Below are 16,486 nucleotides of genomic sequence, written 5' to 3' on the forward strand. Positions count from 1 at the left end.
AGATCGCTTGAAAACGCGCCCGGCTTCCATCATATTACATCATATTTCAACGCACAGTGCGTTACGTGCGTTGACCTATTTGATTGGCTGCGAGGATACAGCGATGAAACCAGTGCACGCCCTGCTGTGCGCGATATGTCTCGCCCCGGCCTGAGAGGTAGTTACTAGTGACTTCCTGTGAATGAAAAACTATTATTTATATTTGATATATTAACGTTATATTGTGCATTGGAAACACAAACATACTTAAAATGAGTAAATATTATTCATTTTAAACATGTTTATTTTATTTTTAGGGCTAAAAAATTAAAAAAAAAAAATGTCTTCTTCTTCTCTCTTTTAACCAGGGAGGGCGGCGCTCTAGCGCCCACTATCGGCCGGCCGCCACTGCAGTACGGCTCAATACACACAATTGTTGAGGGGATGCAGACCAGAGAAAGACGTTTGTCTTGTTTACATCAGGGTCCCCCATTTTCAATTCATATTGACATTTATGACATACACAACATACATGACATTTATGGCATAGGGACATACAGGTATTTAGTACTGATACATTTGTGACATAAACGGTATTCAAATATACAGTACTGTTACCCATAGATCGCGGCACGGTGGTGTAGTGGTTAACACTGTCGCCTCACAGCAAGAAGGTCCAGGGTTCGATTCCCGCTTGGGGACCAGGTTTCCATGATGCCAGTTACCCAGGTGGGGTATCTCCCAGGCCTTTCTGTGTGGAGTTTGCATGTTCTCCCTGTGCTCGCAAGGGTTTCCCCCCCGATAAGATAAAAACCCAATGGAAAAACATGCACAACAACAAGATCGCTAACGCTGTGGCGTCCTTGACGAAGACGGACAGGAGCACTTGGATTGGTCCCCTGGCGCGGCTCACGTTGACGCCTGTCTGCTCCCGGCTGCCCTTGGGGGCAGGCACGTGCATACATAGGGGTGAAGGGGTGCCCGGGCACCTGCCTTTTTCATTTCTCATTAGAAAGTGCCCTTTTTATGCCACCCACTTTTTTTTTTTTTTTTTTTTTTTTTTACTGTTGCAGATATATATATATATACTGCCCTGCCCTTCCAAATGAAAGATGTCACGATAGAATCTAAATATTAGGTAAAGAAAGAGAGAGAAATGCCACCCCTCTCGTAAATAATAGGTCCTTCCAGCCTTACGCATAGGCATAGCACGTGGGTGGGTGTTGATCAATGAGACATGTAAACCGCGCAGGGCCAGCAGTGCACTGAACAGGAAATTGATATCCAGCTGTTGTTGAGCTCACAGTGCCCTCCACTCGAGTCGAGACCTCTTTTTTTACAGTTACTATTTCAACTAAAACAAAGCAAGAGTACACATCATCAGGTATCATCAGGTAAGGTATTTGCCCAACAAAATAAAATGTCGGGTTTGCAGTGCACTGTATATTTTCGTGAAACACGTCGCCAGATCAGCCCTCCCCAGTCCCCAGCCCCTCCCTCCCTGCTGCTAGTGCAGGAAAACAGCAGCATACTCATCTCTCTCTCTCTCTCTCTCTCTTCTCTCTCTCTCTCTCTCTCTCTCTCTCTCTCTCTCTCTCTCTCTCTCATCTCTCTCTCTCTCTCTCTCTCTCTCTCTCTCTCTCTCCCTCCCGTAGCTGTTGGTCTGGAGCGCATATTGTGTTATTAAAGGGACACTATGTAGTTTTGGTGACATCTATCGGTGAAACTGAATGTACCATGATAGACTTGTATTAACCCCAAAAATCGCGCTTGCGCGCTGCGCGCGCTCGCATTAGACTTAATAATTAATGCCCTTTTATGATTACGGGCACCTGCCTTTCTAAAGTCCTGTGCACGTCCCTGCTTGGGGGGGAAGGACGACGGGATGGGTTAATCGCAGATACGAATTGCATGCATGCATCGCATGTGTGCCAATTAATGACCTCGGAGCAGGTCCTAAATTAAATTATTATATTATAGATCCTGACAGAGTATATACATATGATGGGGAGGGGACTGTACATTAGGAGGGGGTGGGTGGGTGGGAGAGAAATATACATACGGTGGGGAGGAGACTGTACATTTCTACTAATAATATACAACCTACATATCTACTAATAATATACAAACTACATTACTACTAATAATAATCAACCTCACAACTCCAAATGACTGGGACACGTCTCTCATTAGAGTCAAGACCACGAGAGGACTGCCAGACAGGTCTGTATCCACTGTGTTATTGTCTATATAATATATTATGTAACCTTACTGTATCTTATATGAAGACCAGTCTATCTAGTGTCATGTGTTATTGTCTATATATTATAACCTTACTGTACCTTATATGAAGACCGTGTCTATCTAGTATCATGTGTTGTCTATATATTATAACCTTACTGTACCTTATATGAAGACCAGTCTATCTAGTGTCATGTGTTATTGTCTATATATTATAACCTTACTGTACCTTATATGAAGTCTATCTCGTGTTGCTCACTTTAACAATAAATCTAATAAACAAAGATAAACTAATGAAGTAGATTCTTTGAGAGTGGGCGCTGGTTTCAGGAAGAATTCAGACTGGAGATGGTTTTCAGAGGCAATGGCTCAATTGGTGAAGAAGATGATTTAATTCAGCATACCACAAGCATAAGTTACACAGCAACAGTCGTCCATCCTGACACAGATAGTTTGGTTCTACCGAGTGTCCCTCTCAGTTCAAAATGACTGCCTTATATATTATATGCTCAACCCAAATCTAATACTGTTCTGTAATTTGCTACCACTACTGGCCAACTGGATGGGTGGGTTTCCGATGGCTGAAAGTGTGTGGGTTGTCAATCAATTGGTCATGGGGTGTGTTTGATCAGATTGCTCTAAAAACCCGTTTGTCCTGTGTCTCTTGGGAGGACGCATGGAACAGAGTGTGTGTGTGTGTGTGTGTGTGTGTGTGTGTGTGTGTGTGTGTGTGTGTGTGTGTGTGTCTGGGATGGGGGTTTCTGTCACTCAATGTTAACGGCATTATCCCGGGTGTGTGAGTCTTAGGGTGCGGTTACACCTTTCGTTTCATCTTCGTATTGTTGTCATATGCGTTTCGCCGCGACGTCGTGCGCCTTGAGTCACACTTTAGTTTTTTTTTTCCGTTTTTGTCACCCGAGCACACTGATGTAGTACACTGCCAAAGCAGTAGGTGGCAGTAGGTGGCAAACATGAAGGCAATTTCAACCAATCAGAACTTGAATGTGCCTGCAAAGCAAATGTCAACAAGGCGGCCACCATCTTTTTCCTAGTTACCCAATGCAGCAATTCTTTTTCAGCAAAGCCTAATAAAAGTGCAATAAACAAAACGGATACATTCACTGTGTGTTCTGCCTGTCATTTGTTGATGAAACAAAACTAACATCAACACAAGTGACCACCAAGAGCGGATAGTTTAGTCTAAAAAAAGATCGGTAGCATTGTTAGCTGCATGCTAACGTCAATGGAGTATGCCATTATAACAATATAGCATTGTGGCTAGAAGCTAACGTTAGCTCACGCTACTTAGCCAGCACCAAACTGATGCTATCGCGAGCTATCAGTAGTTAGATAACATTAGAGACAACGCTGTGTGTATTAAACAAAGGTGAATAGATGACTGGGCCATTTTGTTTAATGCTTGTTAAGTTGAAAGAGGAGCTCTGAGCTAACAGGGTCTGAATCCTGATAGCTCACGTTAGCCAGCTGCTCATGCAATCGGTAATGCTAGCAGAATGAATGGATGTAAACTTTATTTAACATATTGCATATGGGTACAATACAATACGGCTCAATACAAACAATTGTTAAGGGAATGCAGACTGTTGTAGCTTGGACTGGGGTCCTTATAACAATAACTTGACAACACATGGTAGCTGAAGCTATTTGGGACACGGAGCTATGTCCCAAACACAAACACACACACACTGTTGTCACCGGAAGGGCACGCTGCGCAGATGGTATCTACTGCGCATGGGCGTTTTCGCAACAACGGCTCCGTGCAGACTACACGCTGTTGTCGGCGCGTTTTTTAGCGTATCTCCAAAACGCAAACACAATTTAGCGTTTCAGCCGTATCCACAAAAAAACGCCAAAAAACGCATTTCTGTGTAATAGGGACATGAAACGTATTCAAAAACGTATAAAAAAACGCCAGGAATACACTAGTCTAACCATGGCCTTAATCTCTGTCACATGCATTAGTGTGTGTGTCTCTTGTTAATCAGCCAAACTGGTTCCTAGGGGGGGGGTTATGTGAGATAGAGTGGGTGTGTGTGTGTGTCAATCAGGTTTGCCAAGGTCAAACCAAACTGTGGTCAGCTAGCCATTCTGAATAATGCTATAATACTGTTGAAATAACTATTACTAATTAATCAAAAATACACTATAATATCAAATCTATTAGCCATGTGAACATAAATTGTTACTTCACTAACAACACCAATAACTGCAAATAATTTGGTAAATATAACGTTAGGCCAACATCAGTCAGTATGGTAACGTTATCTAACTGCATTTAGAATCTAAAAAGCTATTAACTTACGATAAACATTAACTAAAGCTTGCTACAAAAAATACCAATATTGACTAAATCCATGAGTGGTCTGCTAATGCGTTAAAATGTACAAAGTAAGTAAAGTAAAGTAAACTTACCAGCAAGAGTGCCTCGTAAACAATGAAAAGTAATCGCGTTCAAAGCTGGAAACTTGTCCTGCTCACAGAGCTTGGAACTACGACCACCACATGAGGCACTCCACTTCCGCATTCCACGATAACAATGAAACCCTATGGGAGTGTCCGAACTATCTTCAACGGCTCTGGGTAAAGGGTACCAGAAGATGGCAGTATTGCAACGTTAAGACCCCATCAAGCTAGAGAAGGTGGCGGTAATGCAAACCGCCAATAAAAATCAAAAGAAGAAGAAGAAGAAGTTTTGTCTGCAACCGTCTTCCGGTCTGACTTCCTGTGCTAACGTTCTAATCTACACTGTTGCCACCTGTCATCACGGAGGGGAATTGCAGCCATTTTGTATAAATATTAAATAAATAAAAAAACAGGGAAAATATGGGAAAATATTTTAACAGGAGGACAGCGGGAGAGAAGGTTGAAATACGGGAGAATCCCGGGAAAAACGGGAGGGTTGACAGGCATGAAATTTGTGATACAACTCTGTGATACAACTCTTTTTGTATCACAAACAGTACTGTATTTGCAAATCTGGTATGTCATAAATGTATAGATGTAGCAGTACTGTATCTGTATGTCATGTATGTCATATATGTCCTGATGAATTGAAAATGGGGGACCCTGATGTAAACAAGACGAAAGTCTTTCTCTGGTCTGCATCCCCTTAACAATTGTGTGTATTGAGCTGTACTGTATTATACCCATTCTGCAATCTGTTAATAAAGTTTTCAATCAATCAATCAATCATGATTGGAGGGTAGGCGGGGTGAAGAATAGACGCAGGCGGGGTGGGGGGGGGGGGACTGTACACATGACAGGGTGTGTTCTCCTGTCCGTTCACTTCGCACTGTAAAAACAAGCAGGTAGAGGCGTATTCTTCACTGTCGCTGCTAGTGAGACCTGAACCGTCTGGAATGGATATGTTTAATTTGAAGTCGCTTGTGCTTTTCCTCTCTGCTGCTGGTAAGAATAAGATTAACTTTTTTTCCAGTTGTGTTTATATATAGAGTGGTAAGTTCATAATACTTTCCAAATGCTCCAAAGCGGTTTATAATTCGATCTAGGAGTGTTTTGTTCAGCTATACGCGCCAGCCAGGCAGCCACGAGGATCAATATTTGAGTTTATTTATTGATAATCTATTTTATGTAATAAAATTATACTACAATAATATTCTTTTATGATGTATGGTAGCCATACGTTTGTCTGATATCCTCGTGAAATCTTTACTCAAAACTGCCCAGGACCAACAGACCAATTAGGCATAGATCTGCACAAATAACCAGTAATCAAACTACCGGTAAGGTGTTTTTGTGTCCATCTAACGGGGAAGAAAGACTCTGGTTTAACCGTGTGAGCCAATACTTGTTGTATTGCTTTTGTGAGTCAATACTTCCATTGCTGTCCGTTTTACGCTCATTTTATTTCACTGCTGTGAAGCACTTTGGGCTGCAATTCTGTATGGAATTGGCGCTATGCAAATAAAGTGTATTATTATTATTAAATAATTAACTTGTCAAATGAATCAGCCGCCATCCATGCCAAAATCACCTAAACTGAACCTGTGTTTCTTCCAGTGGGATGCTGCTGGGCACAGTCCATGCCGGAGGGCCCGGTATACGGCGTTTTGGGGAAAAACGCCAGTTTTCCAACCACGGTTTCGTCCTCGGATACTTTCATCACCATGACCTGGACTTTCAGCTCGGGCGGCGGGGAGCGAGAGGATGTGCTCACCGTCATCCCGCCGGCCACCGTCAACATTAACGACAAGTACACAGGCAGAGTGTCGGTTAACGTAAGCACCGGCGTGTTGACGCTCGTTGGACTGACGGCGGAGGACAACGGAGATTACGGGATGACCATGGTGCAGCTGACGGGCACCACCACCGGTGAAACACAACTCAAAGTGCTCGGTAACTTTCCTCCTCCTCATCCACTCACACCAGTTGTTTTACACCCTGCGGTTTACAAACAAATCACCTTCATAATAATAATAATAATAATAATAATAATAATAATAATAATAATAATAATAATAATAATAATAATAATAATAATAATAATAATAATAATAATAATAAATAGGATTTTAAGAGAGAAGCGCCTTTCTCAGACTCAAGGAAGGTACAATGAAAGGGTGGAAAAATAAATTTTTTGAAAAGATACAAATAAAAATTATGAATATATGTGTATAGTAACAACAGGAAAAAACAAATAAGATACAAAAAAAGGAAGCAAGGTGCTGTCCAATTTGCTTGCAAACTTCATGGTGATGAAGTTTTGAAATGCTTATTGTTTTGAAATCTGAATTTCTGAAGACAAAATGCCTATGTGACGCGATGGATGCCTGGAATAAACAGCATACCTCTGGTTCTATCTGCTTCCCCAGGGCGTGGCTCTTTTGCTCGAGAACGACTCCACTCAAAATCGAATGAGTTTGACTTGAATGATCAGCTAGTAAAAGGGTCTCATAGAGAGTTTTAGTTGTGTGTCCATAAGCAGCCCGAGTTATACATAAATAAACACATAGAAACGTGAGCTATGTTAGTAATGTTAGTGTTCACAAAGACACCAGGCATTTCCTGAGTCTTGATTATTATGATGCCAAGATAATAAATACACACATAAAAGCAGTGATATATATCCAGAGGTTAAAAATCAGGGGAAAGCCAGTGGGGTATTGACCCTGGTACCTGGGTTCTGCTCCCCCTAACCCAGGTAGAATTGACCATTCCTATCCTATTGACTTCAATGTAAAATAAGTAGGGATCCCCCAACCTCCAACATTTCACATTTAAAGGGGAACCCATAATTATTTTTTATTATAATGTAATTACCTTTTATTTGCTAATTAGCATTGGAAGTGAAATAGACAGTGAAATTACACACCATTGGCCAAATGCTGGCTGACTTTTAAGAGTATTTTAATGCCACAGTTTCTCTCAGATAGCCTACTGTGGATTGACCCTGCATGTGCTTTCTGTTCCGAGGCCAGTTCAAATCACTGATTTCCTGATATCGCTGCTTTTAGATAAGAACTTGCTGCTTTCCAACAGTCAACCTGTCTCACCCTGTCTCCTCCTGTCTCACCATGTCTCATCCAACCTCCTTGTTTTCTCCTGTCTCACCATGTCTCCTCCTAACATAGGCCAGGGAGGAAGTACATGATTTTGAGTGCATGCTTAGTGGTCTAGTCACTTCCTATTTCCACCAGTTTATTCATCAGCCCCATTCAAATTTGGCCAAGACCATTTTTTGCAGAAGCTCCAACTGAAAAACACCAACCATAGGCTAGAGGTCTAGTAACGTTTCCACCCTCATGGCCTACATATGCCTGAAAGATACTGGAAACATTTGTTATTCAGTTATTGCAATGTTTGTTGTCACAAAACTTGCAAGTATTTGTTATAGCCTAATACTATAAGCAGCAACCACATTTCTTTGAAAGATGTGACTGATAGACCTTAGTGAATCTGACTCTGCTACAGGAACTGTGTACAGAGTCGGGAAGCTGGTTCACTCAACAGTAGCAACGTGCCAGGAGGCACTTCATCTATTCCAATCTTCTCCAAAGACTCACGCTCAAGTTTTTAGTCCATAATGACCTGTTTGTCCACCATCCACAAGATCAACTTGGTGCACACGCATGATGCCAAAATAATGCATATTGGCAACTATGATGAAATAATGTCCTACACCTTGTATAATCAACTAAACGACCCAGGTGTAGGACATTAGTTCATCATAGTGTGCATGCGCCAAGTTGAGTTATTATACAATTAGAAGCACGTGGTCATGAAAATGCAGAGCTGGTGAACAAACATTATGGACTAAAACTATTTTGGGGAAAATAGGGCTTTGGACGGTCCGTTATGAGTTTTTGGAGAAGATTGGAATAGAGGAAGTGCCTCCAGTCAGGTGAACCGCTTCCCAACTCTGTACACGGTCCCTGTAGCGCAGAGCCGCGTTCACATGGCTAATTTAGACCATGCCTCACACTGTCCTCCGCAGCATCACTATTGCATGTACTGTTATCAGAATGACATCACTATTGCATGTGCTGTTATCAGAATGACATCACTATTGCATGTACTGTTATCAGAATGACATCACTATTGCATGACTGTTATCAGAGTGACATCACTATCGCATGTGCTCATATCGGAGTGACATCACTATCGCATGTGCTCATATCTGAGTGACATCACTATCGCATGTGCTCATATCTGAGTGACATCACTATCACATGTGCTCATATCTGAGTGACATCACTATCACATGTGCTCATATCAGAGTGACATCACTATCACATGTACTGTTATCTGAGTGACATCACTATCACATGTGCTCATATCAGAGTGACATCACTATTGCATGTACTGTTATCAGAGTGACATCACTATTGCATGTACTGTTATCAGAGTGACATCACTATCACATGTGCTCATATCGGAGTGACACCACTATCACATTATTATATGCAATATTTTACATTTCCATTTTACATTGTTCAGACCTACACCAACATGTATTCACAGAACCATTGACCACTCATATTCTCAGAATACTCCTGTGTATTGTTATGACTTAAGTAATGCCATCAGATTAGGGCACTTTAGCATGCAAATAATACAACGCCATCTCTTCTCTGCTACCTCAGAGCCTGTCTCCAGCGTAGCCATCAAGTCCAACATGGCAGAGGGGGTAGAAACCAACAGTACTGTGATCCTGACTTGTGCTGCGAAGGGCTCCTTCCTGAAGTTCTCTTGGACCAATGGCACGAAGCCCATCGTGGCTGACGGCACACATCTGACCTTGAATGCGGTGAGTGTCTTTACGCCTCTCATGCCATATTAATTAACGTGGGCGATAGTGGCTCAGGAAGTAGAGCAGTCTTCTGGTAGTCGGAACTTGGTTCCCGGTTCAATTCCCGCTCCTCCCGGGCAGCATGTCAAAGTGTCCTTGAGCAAGAAACTTAACCCCTAATTGCTCCCGATGAGCAGATTGGCACCTTGCATAGTTGCCTCCGCCGTCGGTGTGTGAATGGGTGAATGTGAGGAACAAAATTGTAAAGCGCTTTGAATAAAAGCGCTATATAAATGCACCATTTAACTGCAACTCAGGTATATGATTTCAGTTTATTGGATCTAACTAAATTGTTAAATTCCATCGAGTGCTTTGGTTTAATTAAGGGCTTAATTAGCTAAATCTGTGCTTCTGGGTCGATTTGAGGTCGTCACTCACCCGTCCCGTTGAATTGAATTGCAGGATTCCACCGTGCTGACCGTGGCCGGTGTCCTGAGGACAGACCTGGTGGGGCCCATCTACTGCACTGCCACCAACAGGCTGGAGGTGGAGAAGAGCGCCCCCTTCAACCTCACCGTCAGCTGTGAGTACTGTGCCCATTTGTTGTAATTTCGGGTTCCTAACTAGAGAGACCTGCTCCGACGACCTGGCAAGTTTTGAAAACCTGCACAGTAGCTTTTTCTTTTCTTTCAGCCACTTAATTTACCAACGAGAACAGTGAATCATTCCTTCACTTAAGAAAACTCACTCACTTAGTTCTATTCAGACTATCCCAAACTTTTACATTGTCGCAAAGCCGCTGTAAAGTGAGTCAGCTACACGCCCGTTAGACAATAGAGGCGTCGCACTCTCTCTCGCTCAACCCTGCGACGCCTTTGTCAGAGTTTCATCGGGCAGCTCAGATTAGGAGCCTCGTAAGGATTTTGTGTGTCGTCAGGCCACTCCCACTGACTCCTCCCACCCGGTTACCTGGCTGTGCACACAAGCCCCCGTGGTTACACTCCTGTAATGGTAGTCCTGAATGAAAGGTCAACATCTACATTATGTCACCACTAGCAGCGAGGGCCACAAGGGAAGGGGGGGGGGGGGGGGGGTTATACAGATTCAACACACCCAGGGTAGGAATTCGCCTCATGGACGTCGTAGCATCGCGACATCCCCTTTCTCTCGCCCAAAAATTCCTTTAACTCTAAAGATAAGATATTCCTTTATTGATCCCCTTGGGGGAATTCCAGCGTCATAGCAGCATGGGGGAGGGGGGAGGGTAGGTAGTGGTACAGGTATGGGCAGGGTAATAGTAGAAAGACATAGATATAGGCTATAAAATTTGATCTGTATATAAAAATATGAGAAAGACAAACGGTGTAAATAAAGAGTCTGTATGCCCGGTTATATTATATATATATATAACTATATATTATACTCTACTATCACAATACTGTACAATCTAATATCATAGCACACGAAGCAGAATGCCCTGAATATATGTAAGTAATTAAATAAATAAATAAATAAATAGATAAAAGTTATTCTACGATCGCTCTAGTATCAGTATACCAGTGCAGGTTGTTTCTCTCGGTGTGCCTCACACTGCAACCTCCCTCCCTTGCCTCCGTAGACGGACCGGAGAACATCGCTGCGACCAGAACGCCGGTTGATCCCATCGTCAGAACGGGCTCCAACATAACCCTGGCCTGTTCGGCCGGGTCCAGCCCGCCGGCCGTGATCACGTGGTCCCACAACGGGGTGGCGCTGGTGACGACGGGCCCGCGGGTGGTTCTGAGCGACCTGCAAGTGAAGCAGGGCGGGGATTACTCCTGTATGGCCCACAACGCCAAGACCCTGCTCTCCATCTCCACCTCCGTGGCCAAGTTCATTGTTCTGGGTGAGTGATCTGCGACGTCTCTTGTTTTTACATTGAGATTCACGAGAGCGTTGGTAACGGAAGCTAACCTGCCCAGTTATCTGGAGCGGTTCAGTACTTTTACAGTTCAGAATTGATTAATTTGGGCTAAGCTGTCTAGTTGCATAGTCCCGACTCCTGCATCAATATGGATTCATATTATTATTATTATTATTATTATTATTATTATTATTATTATTATTATTATTATTATTATTATTATTATTATTATTATTATTATTATTATTATTATTATTATTATTATTATTATTATTATTATTAATAATCTTAGCTACTTCTGTGAGATTAAAGTGTTTGTGTGGTCACCGCTACTGCTGCTTGCAAATGTTGTTAAAGAAACACGCCAACATTATGGGAAATGCACTTACCGTTTTCGCCAGAGTCCGACAAGATGATAGATACCAATGTCCTCTCTGTGCGTTCAGTAGAAAGCTATCCGGCTGCAAGTTAGCCTCCCGGAGTTTAAAGCTAGGCTAGCTGGTCCGTATCCGCTTCTATTAATTTGGTACTAAGCTAGGATAGCTTGTAGCCGGTTAGCTTTCTACTGAACGCACAGAGAGGAAATTGGTATCTATCATCTTTATTTATTCATATTTATATTAACTGGATCTGCGTCAAAAACGAGTATACTCGTTATTGCCCGACATGCGTTCAGCGCCAGAAACGAGTTAACTCGTTTTTGGGATCGTTATTTTGTTTATTCGCTATATCTATTCATAATTCATAGCTGCAGCCTATGGTATATCCTTCAGACCCTGTTTGAGCTGGCAGATGGTCAACACCGCCCTCTACTGCCATGCGAGCGCCCCGCTACGATGGCCATTTCATGTATGCACAACGAGATATAATAATGATAATCTAGCGTTGATTTCAGGATGATTAGATAATCAGCCGAAAAATTACAACGTGATGACTGGATTACAGTAAAATGCCTTTTTCTCGTCTTTTTCCTGGAATTACTCAAAAGCACCCAAACCATACTAAAAACGGTATAAAACGGAAATGTACGGATGAAAAAACAATCTGTTTTGGGCATGTTGACTGGAAGCAACTCACTGACAGTCGATGGCGTTATTAGACCCATATATATAATATAAGATATTCACTCGCAAATGTCGCAATCTAAAACTATATCCATTGAATAAAGACCTGGCGATGAAGGGGGATCAGCACCCCCTGCTGCTGGCGGTCAATGTGTTAAGGCTGTCAAAGTTAACGAGTTATTAACGCACAATTATTTTAACGCCACTATCTTTTTAACGCAAGATTAACATTAAAAAATTATAATAATAAAATATTTACTTTAAATGTTTTACTAGACTTCACTCAGGTGTATTATTGATACTCTCATTGATACTATGTTTGTTTCTGACTCTCAAAGTGTGTGTGTGTGTGTGTTTGTGTGTGTGTGAGAGAGAGAGAGAGAGAGAGAGAGAGAGAGAGAGAGAGAGAGAGAGAGACAGAGACAGAGAGAGAGATGGAGATGAGGAAGGGGCAAGAGAGAAAGAGAGCTGGGAGAGTGTGTGTGTGTGAGGTCGCATTCACACCAGAGCTGTTTGGTCCGCTTTAAACGCACCAGAGTTCGTTTCCTCGGATAGTCCACTTGGTTTGGGGTGGTGTGAAAGCTCATTCAAACTCTGGTGCGGACCAAAAAAGCTAACTCTGGTCCGCCTGAAAACGTAGGTCTCGGTTCGCTTCCAAGTGAACCCTGGTGCGTACTTTTGTGGTGTGAATGCTCATCGGACCAAACGCAAGACCAAATATAGGAAGTGACCCGATAAACTGTGCATCTTGAGTAGAAGGAAACAAAACAAGTGGCGCGCACTGCAAAACAAGCACGCCTGGAACATGTCTTGAGGACAGATGTGGGCGAATGAGGAGGTAAAAGCCTTGATAGAAATATGGTCAGACGAGCGAATTAAACAGCTGCTTGTGGCCACTCACAAAAACAACGAGGTGTACAAGTTGTTTAGCGAGAGAATGATGGCAATGAGCTTCAATCGAACCAATGTCACATCAAAGTAAAAAAAAAACGGTGTCAGCATTTCAGCAATATATGAGAATAATGTTTGTGCGCTGGACTGCTTCGCAGAATAATGTGGTGTGTGTGTGTGTGCGCTGGGCTTCTTCGCAGAATAATGTGGTGTGTGTGTGCGCTGGGCTGCTTCGCAGAATAATGTGGTGTGTGTGTGCGCTGGGCTTCTTCGCAGAATAATGTGGTGTGTGTGTGCGCTGGGCTGCTTCGCAGAATAATGTGGTGTGTATGTGTGTGCGCTGGGCTGCTTCGCAGAATAATGTGGTGTGTATGTGTGTGCGCTGGGCTGCTTCGCAGAATAATGTGGTGTGTCACGTGTGTGCGCTGGGCTGGGCTGCTTCGCAGAATAATGTGGTGTGTGTGTGTGTGTACGTGTGTGCACTGGGCTGCTTCGCAGAATAATGTGGTGTGTGTGTGTGCGCTGGGCTGGGCTGCTTCACAGAATAATGTCTGTATGTGTGTATGTGTGTGCGCTGGGCTGGGCTAGCCTGGGCTGCTTCCCAGAATAATGTGGTGTGTGTGTCTATGTGTGTGCGCTGGGCTGCTTCGCAGAATAATGTGGTGTGTACTGTATGTGCGCTGTAGAGCTGTCCCTGAAGCCTGTTTTGGGGATTCTATATCCAATAGACGAGCGCCCTTTTCGATCGCGTGACATTGTTCAGAAAGTTTGGTGCACTTGACAAATTGCAGTGTGAAAGCAAACCGAACCAAAAATGAAGAATGCAACAATGTTGCAACTTCACCCCCCCCCCCCCCCCCCCCCGAATCGCACAGAGTCCATCAAACTATTATGTTGAAAGAGAGAGGGGGTGGGGGGGGGGGGGGGGTGAGTCATCAGCCCTTGTGTGAGTGAATGTAACAAGTTCTTTCCCCTATTATTTCATGCACACTTTATTCATTGTTTTAAATTATTTTCTTTTATGTTATTTTGTGCATCACTCAGTTTTGAATTTGATGCAAATTTGCAATGCATTAGGGTCATCCTTTTGTGCTAAATGGCTGCATAAAGCAAGCATAACTATTAAAACTTAAAAAATATCTGTTTAGGTAGATTTAGAACAGATAAAAAAATATGTGATTAATTTGCGATTAATCGCGAGTTAACTATGGACAATCATGCGATTATTTAGATTAAATATTTTAATCGATTGACAGCCTTAATTTATATAGTATTTGGTTTCTACAATACAAAATTACTGTCTTTTTTGTAATGAAATTGTCACAGCGCAGCTTTCTTTCAAAATGTTCAATTTCTGATGCAAGCTTCTTTCTAAAAAGAAATTAATAAGATGAAATAGCTGTAGCTCAGGCCCACATCACTCCTCTGCTATTATCAGGGTCTGTGTGTGGGTGATAAAGGGTCTCCCAAGTTTTCTCAAATTTGGCTAAATAACCTTTTCAATGACAACCTTACTTTTTCTAGTTTTAGAGCCTGTAGGACTCCCTTAATCCGACTGCATGTACAGTATTTTAGACAAATATTCATCAGCCGCAGGCCAAGGAATTTTAAATGGAGATTCGTTAACACCTGTTTCCCCACAATATACTATACCAGATACGTTAAAGAATGTGCCTCAAGCCGCTCTACAGTTACTATATGCCTCATCGCACGCCATCTGTGTTAAGTTGATACGATGGAAAAACACACTAGAACCTGTATTTCCTAGCTTTCTGCCTTCTAGCCATGAGACTGTTGCGTGGACACACACATTAGTCACTCTTTCATGACACATCCAGTACAGATCGTAACCCCTGCAGTGACCCACGACGTACATTATATGAAAATATTTTGGACAGTATCTCCGACCCGGTGTTTAAAAGTTGCCCAACAAACACTTGTACAAAGGGTTCCCGGCCTGCGATGTGTGTAATTAACGCGGTGGAATTTCTGAGGGTTGTTTTCAAGTTGGCGGCAGACTACCATTTTGTGTGTGTGTGACTCCAAGAACCTGTTTGGTTGGAGGATGGTCTTTCAAAACGCCCTAAGGTCCTTGGAGTTTTTTCCCCCTCTATAAGGTGTGAGAGAATTAGAGAGGAACAGAAAGAGAGAGGAGAGAAAGAGAGGAGAGAGAGCACAGGGAGGGAGAGAGATATGCGAGAAAGACTCAAAGACAAGATGGTAGGTGAGAGAGACTGTAACACAGAGGAGAAGTTGGTGGTTGTGGTGGCGTGACAGGTGACTGGCCTCCAGATTACCAACTTCCTCAGTCGGTCACACTGTTGGTACAGCATGGCATTAACCCTTTCACTACCACACTACAGAAGGTTAACCCTTTGTTGTGTGCCTTCTGTATTGTCGCAGTGGTAGTGTGGTAGTGAAAGGGTTAAAGGTGCTGTACTTGGTATTCTTCTGGTTAAAAGTGTTAAATAGCTCTACATTTCGACAGTCATCACTGATGTAGAGTGTTTGGTCAGTAACACAGGTCTCCCAGTCCCTCTGCTCTGCAGTAAAGATTAAATACATGTTCTGATATCCCTTCCCACTTTATCCAAGAGAGAACCCTAGATATATTATTATATATTATATACTTATTTCAAGAAATCTTGCCAAGCCAAATTTGCTTATTGCACTGGCAGATTATTTTACTTGTTTCAAGGACACATTTGCTTAAAACTAGTTTGTATTTCTTATTTTTTGTCACACAATTTTTGCAGTGTGGAGTTCTCTCTCCTGATTGGATAAAGTGACAATGGGATGCCAGAAAATGTATTTTGTGTTTACCTCAGAGCGGATCCGAGGGACTGAGAGAGACCCATGTTACTGACCAAACACTCTATATCAGTGGTGGCTGTCAGAATGTAGAGCTATTATTTTAACATGTAGACCACTTATTTTAACAAACAGAAAATACAATTTAGAGCACCTTTAACCAATGTCCTTACATGCTGATTAATAGTTGTCTTACTTTAAAGCAATTGCATACCCTAGTTTTGCATTGATGATCGACAGTGACTCGATACTTGATATTTGCTTATATTTTAATCTGAATATTAAGGCCATGTCCAGACTAAAACGATTTTGGTCGTTTTAGGCAAA

The 16,486-nt window shown here is 42.5% G+C and overlaps 1 protein-coding gene across 1 annotated transcript in view; it reads left to right on the top strand.

The window, feature by feature from the left end:
- The first annotated feature begins 5,531 nt into the window (after window positions 1-5,531).
- The window catches only part of LOC311227732 (cell adhesion molecule CEACAM5), a 32,734-nt gene continuing 21,779 nt past the window's right edge, over window positions 5,532-16,486 (top strand). Inside the window, exons 1-5 of the mRNA XM_084313503.1 lie at window positions 5,532-5,649; window positions 6,262-6,597; window positions 9,345-9,508; window positions 9,953-10,073; window positions 11,109-11,375. Coding sequence (XP_084169629.1) covers window positions 5,601-5,649; window positions 6,262-6,597; window positions 9,345-9,508; window positions 9,953-10,073; window positions 11,109-11,375 — 937 coding nt within the window. The 5' untranslated portion in view covers window positions 5,532-5,600. The remainder of the gene's footprint in view (window positions 5,650-6,261; window positions 6,598-9,344; window positions 9,509-9,952; window positions 10,074-11,108; window positions 11,376-16,486) is intronic.

Source organism: Notolepis coatsorum (assembly GCF_963971535.1).
Source record: "Notolepis coatsorum genome assembly, chromosome: 4".
NCBI lineage: Eukaryota > Metazoa > Chordata > Actinopteri > Aulopiformes > Paralepididae > Notolepis > Notolepis coatsorum.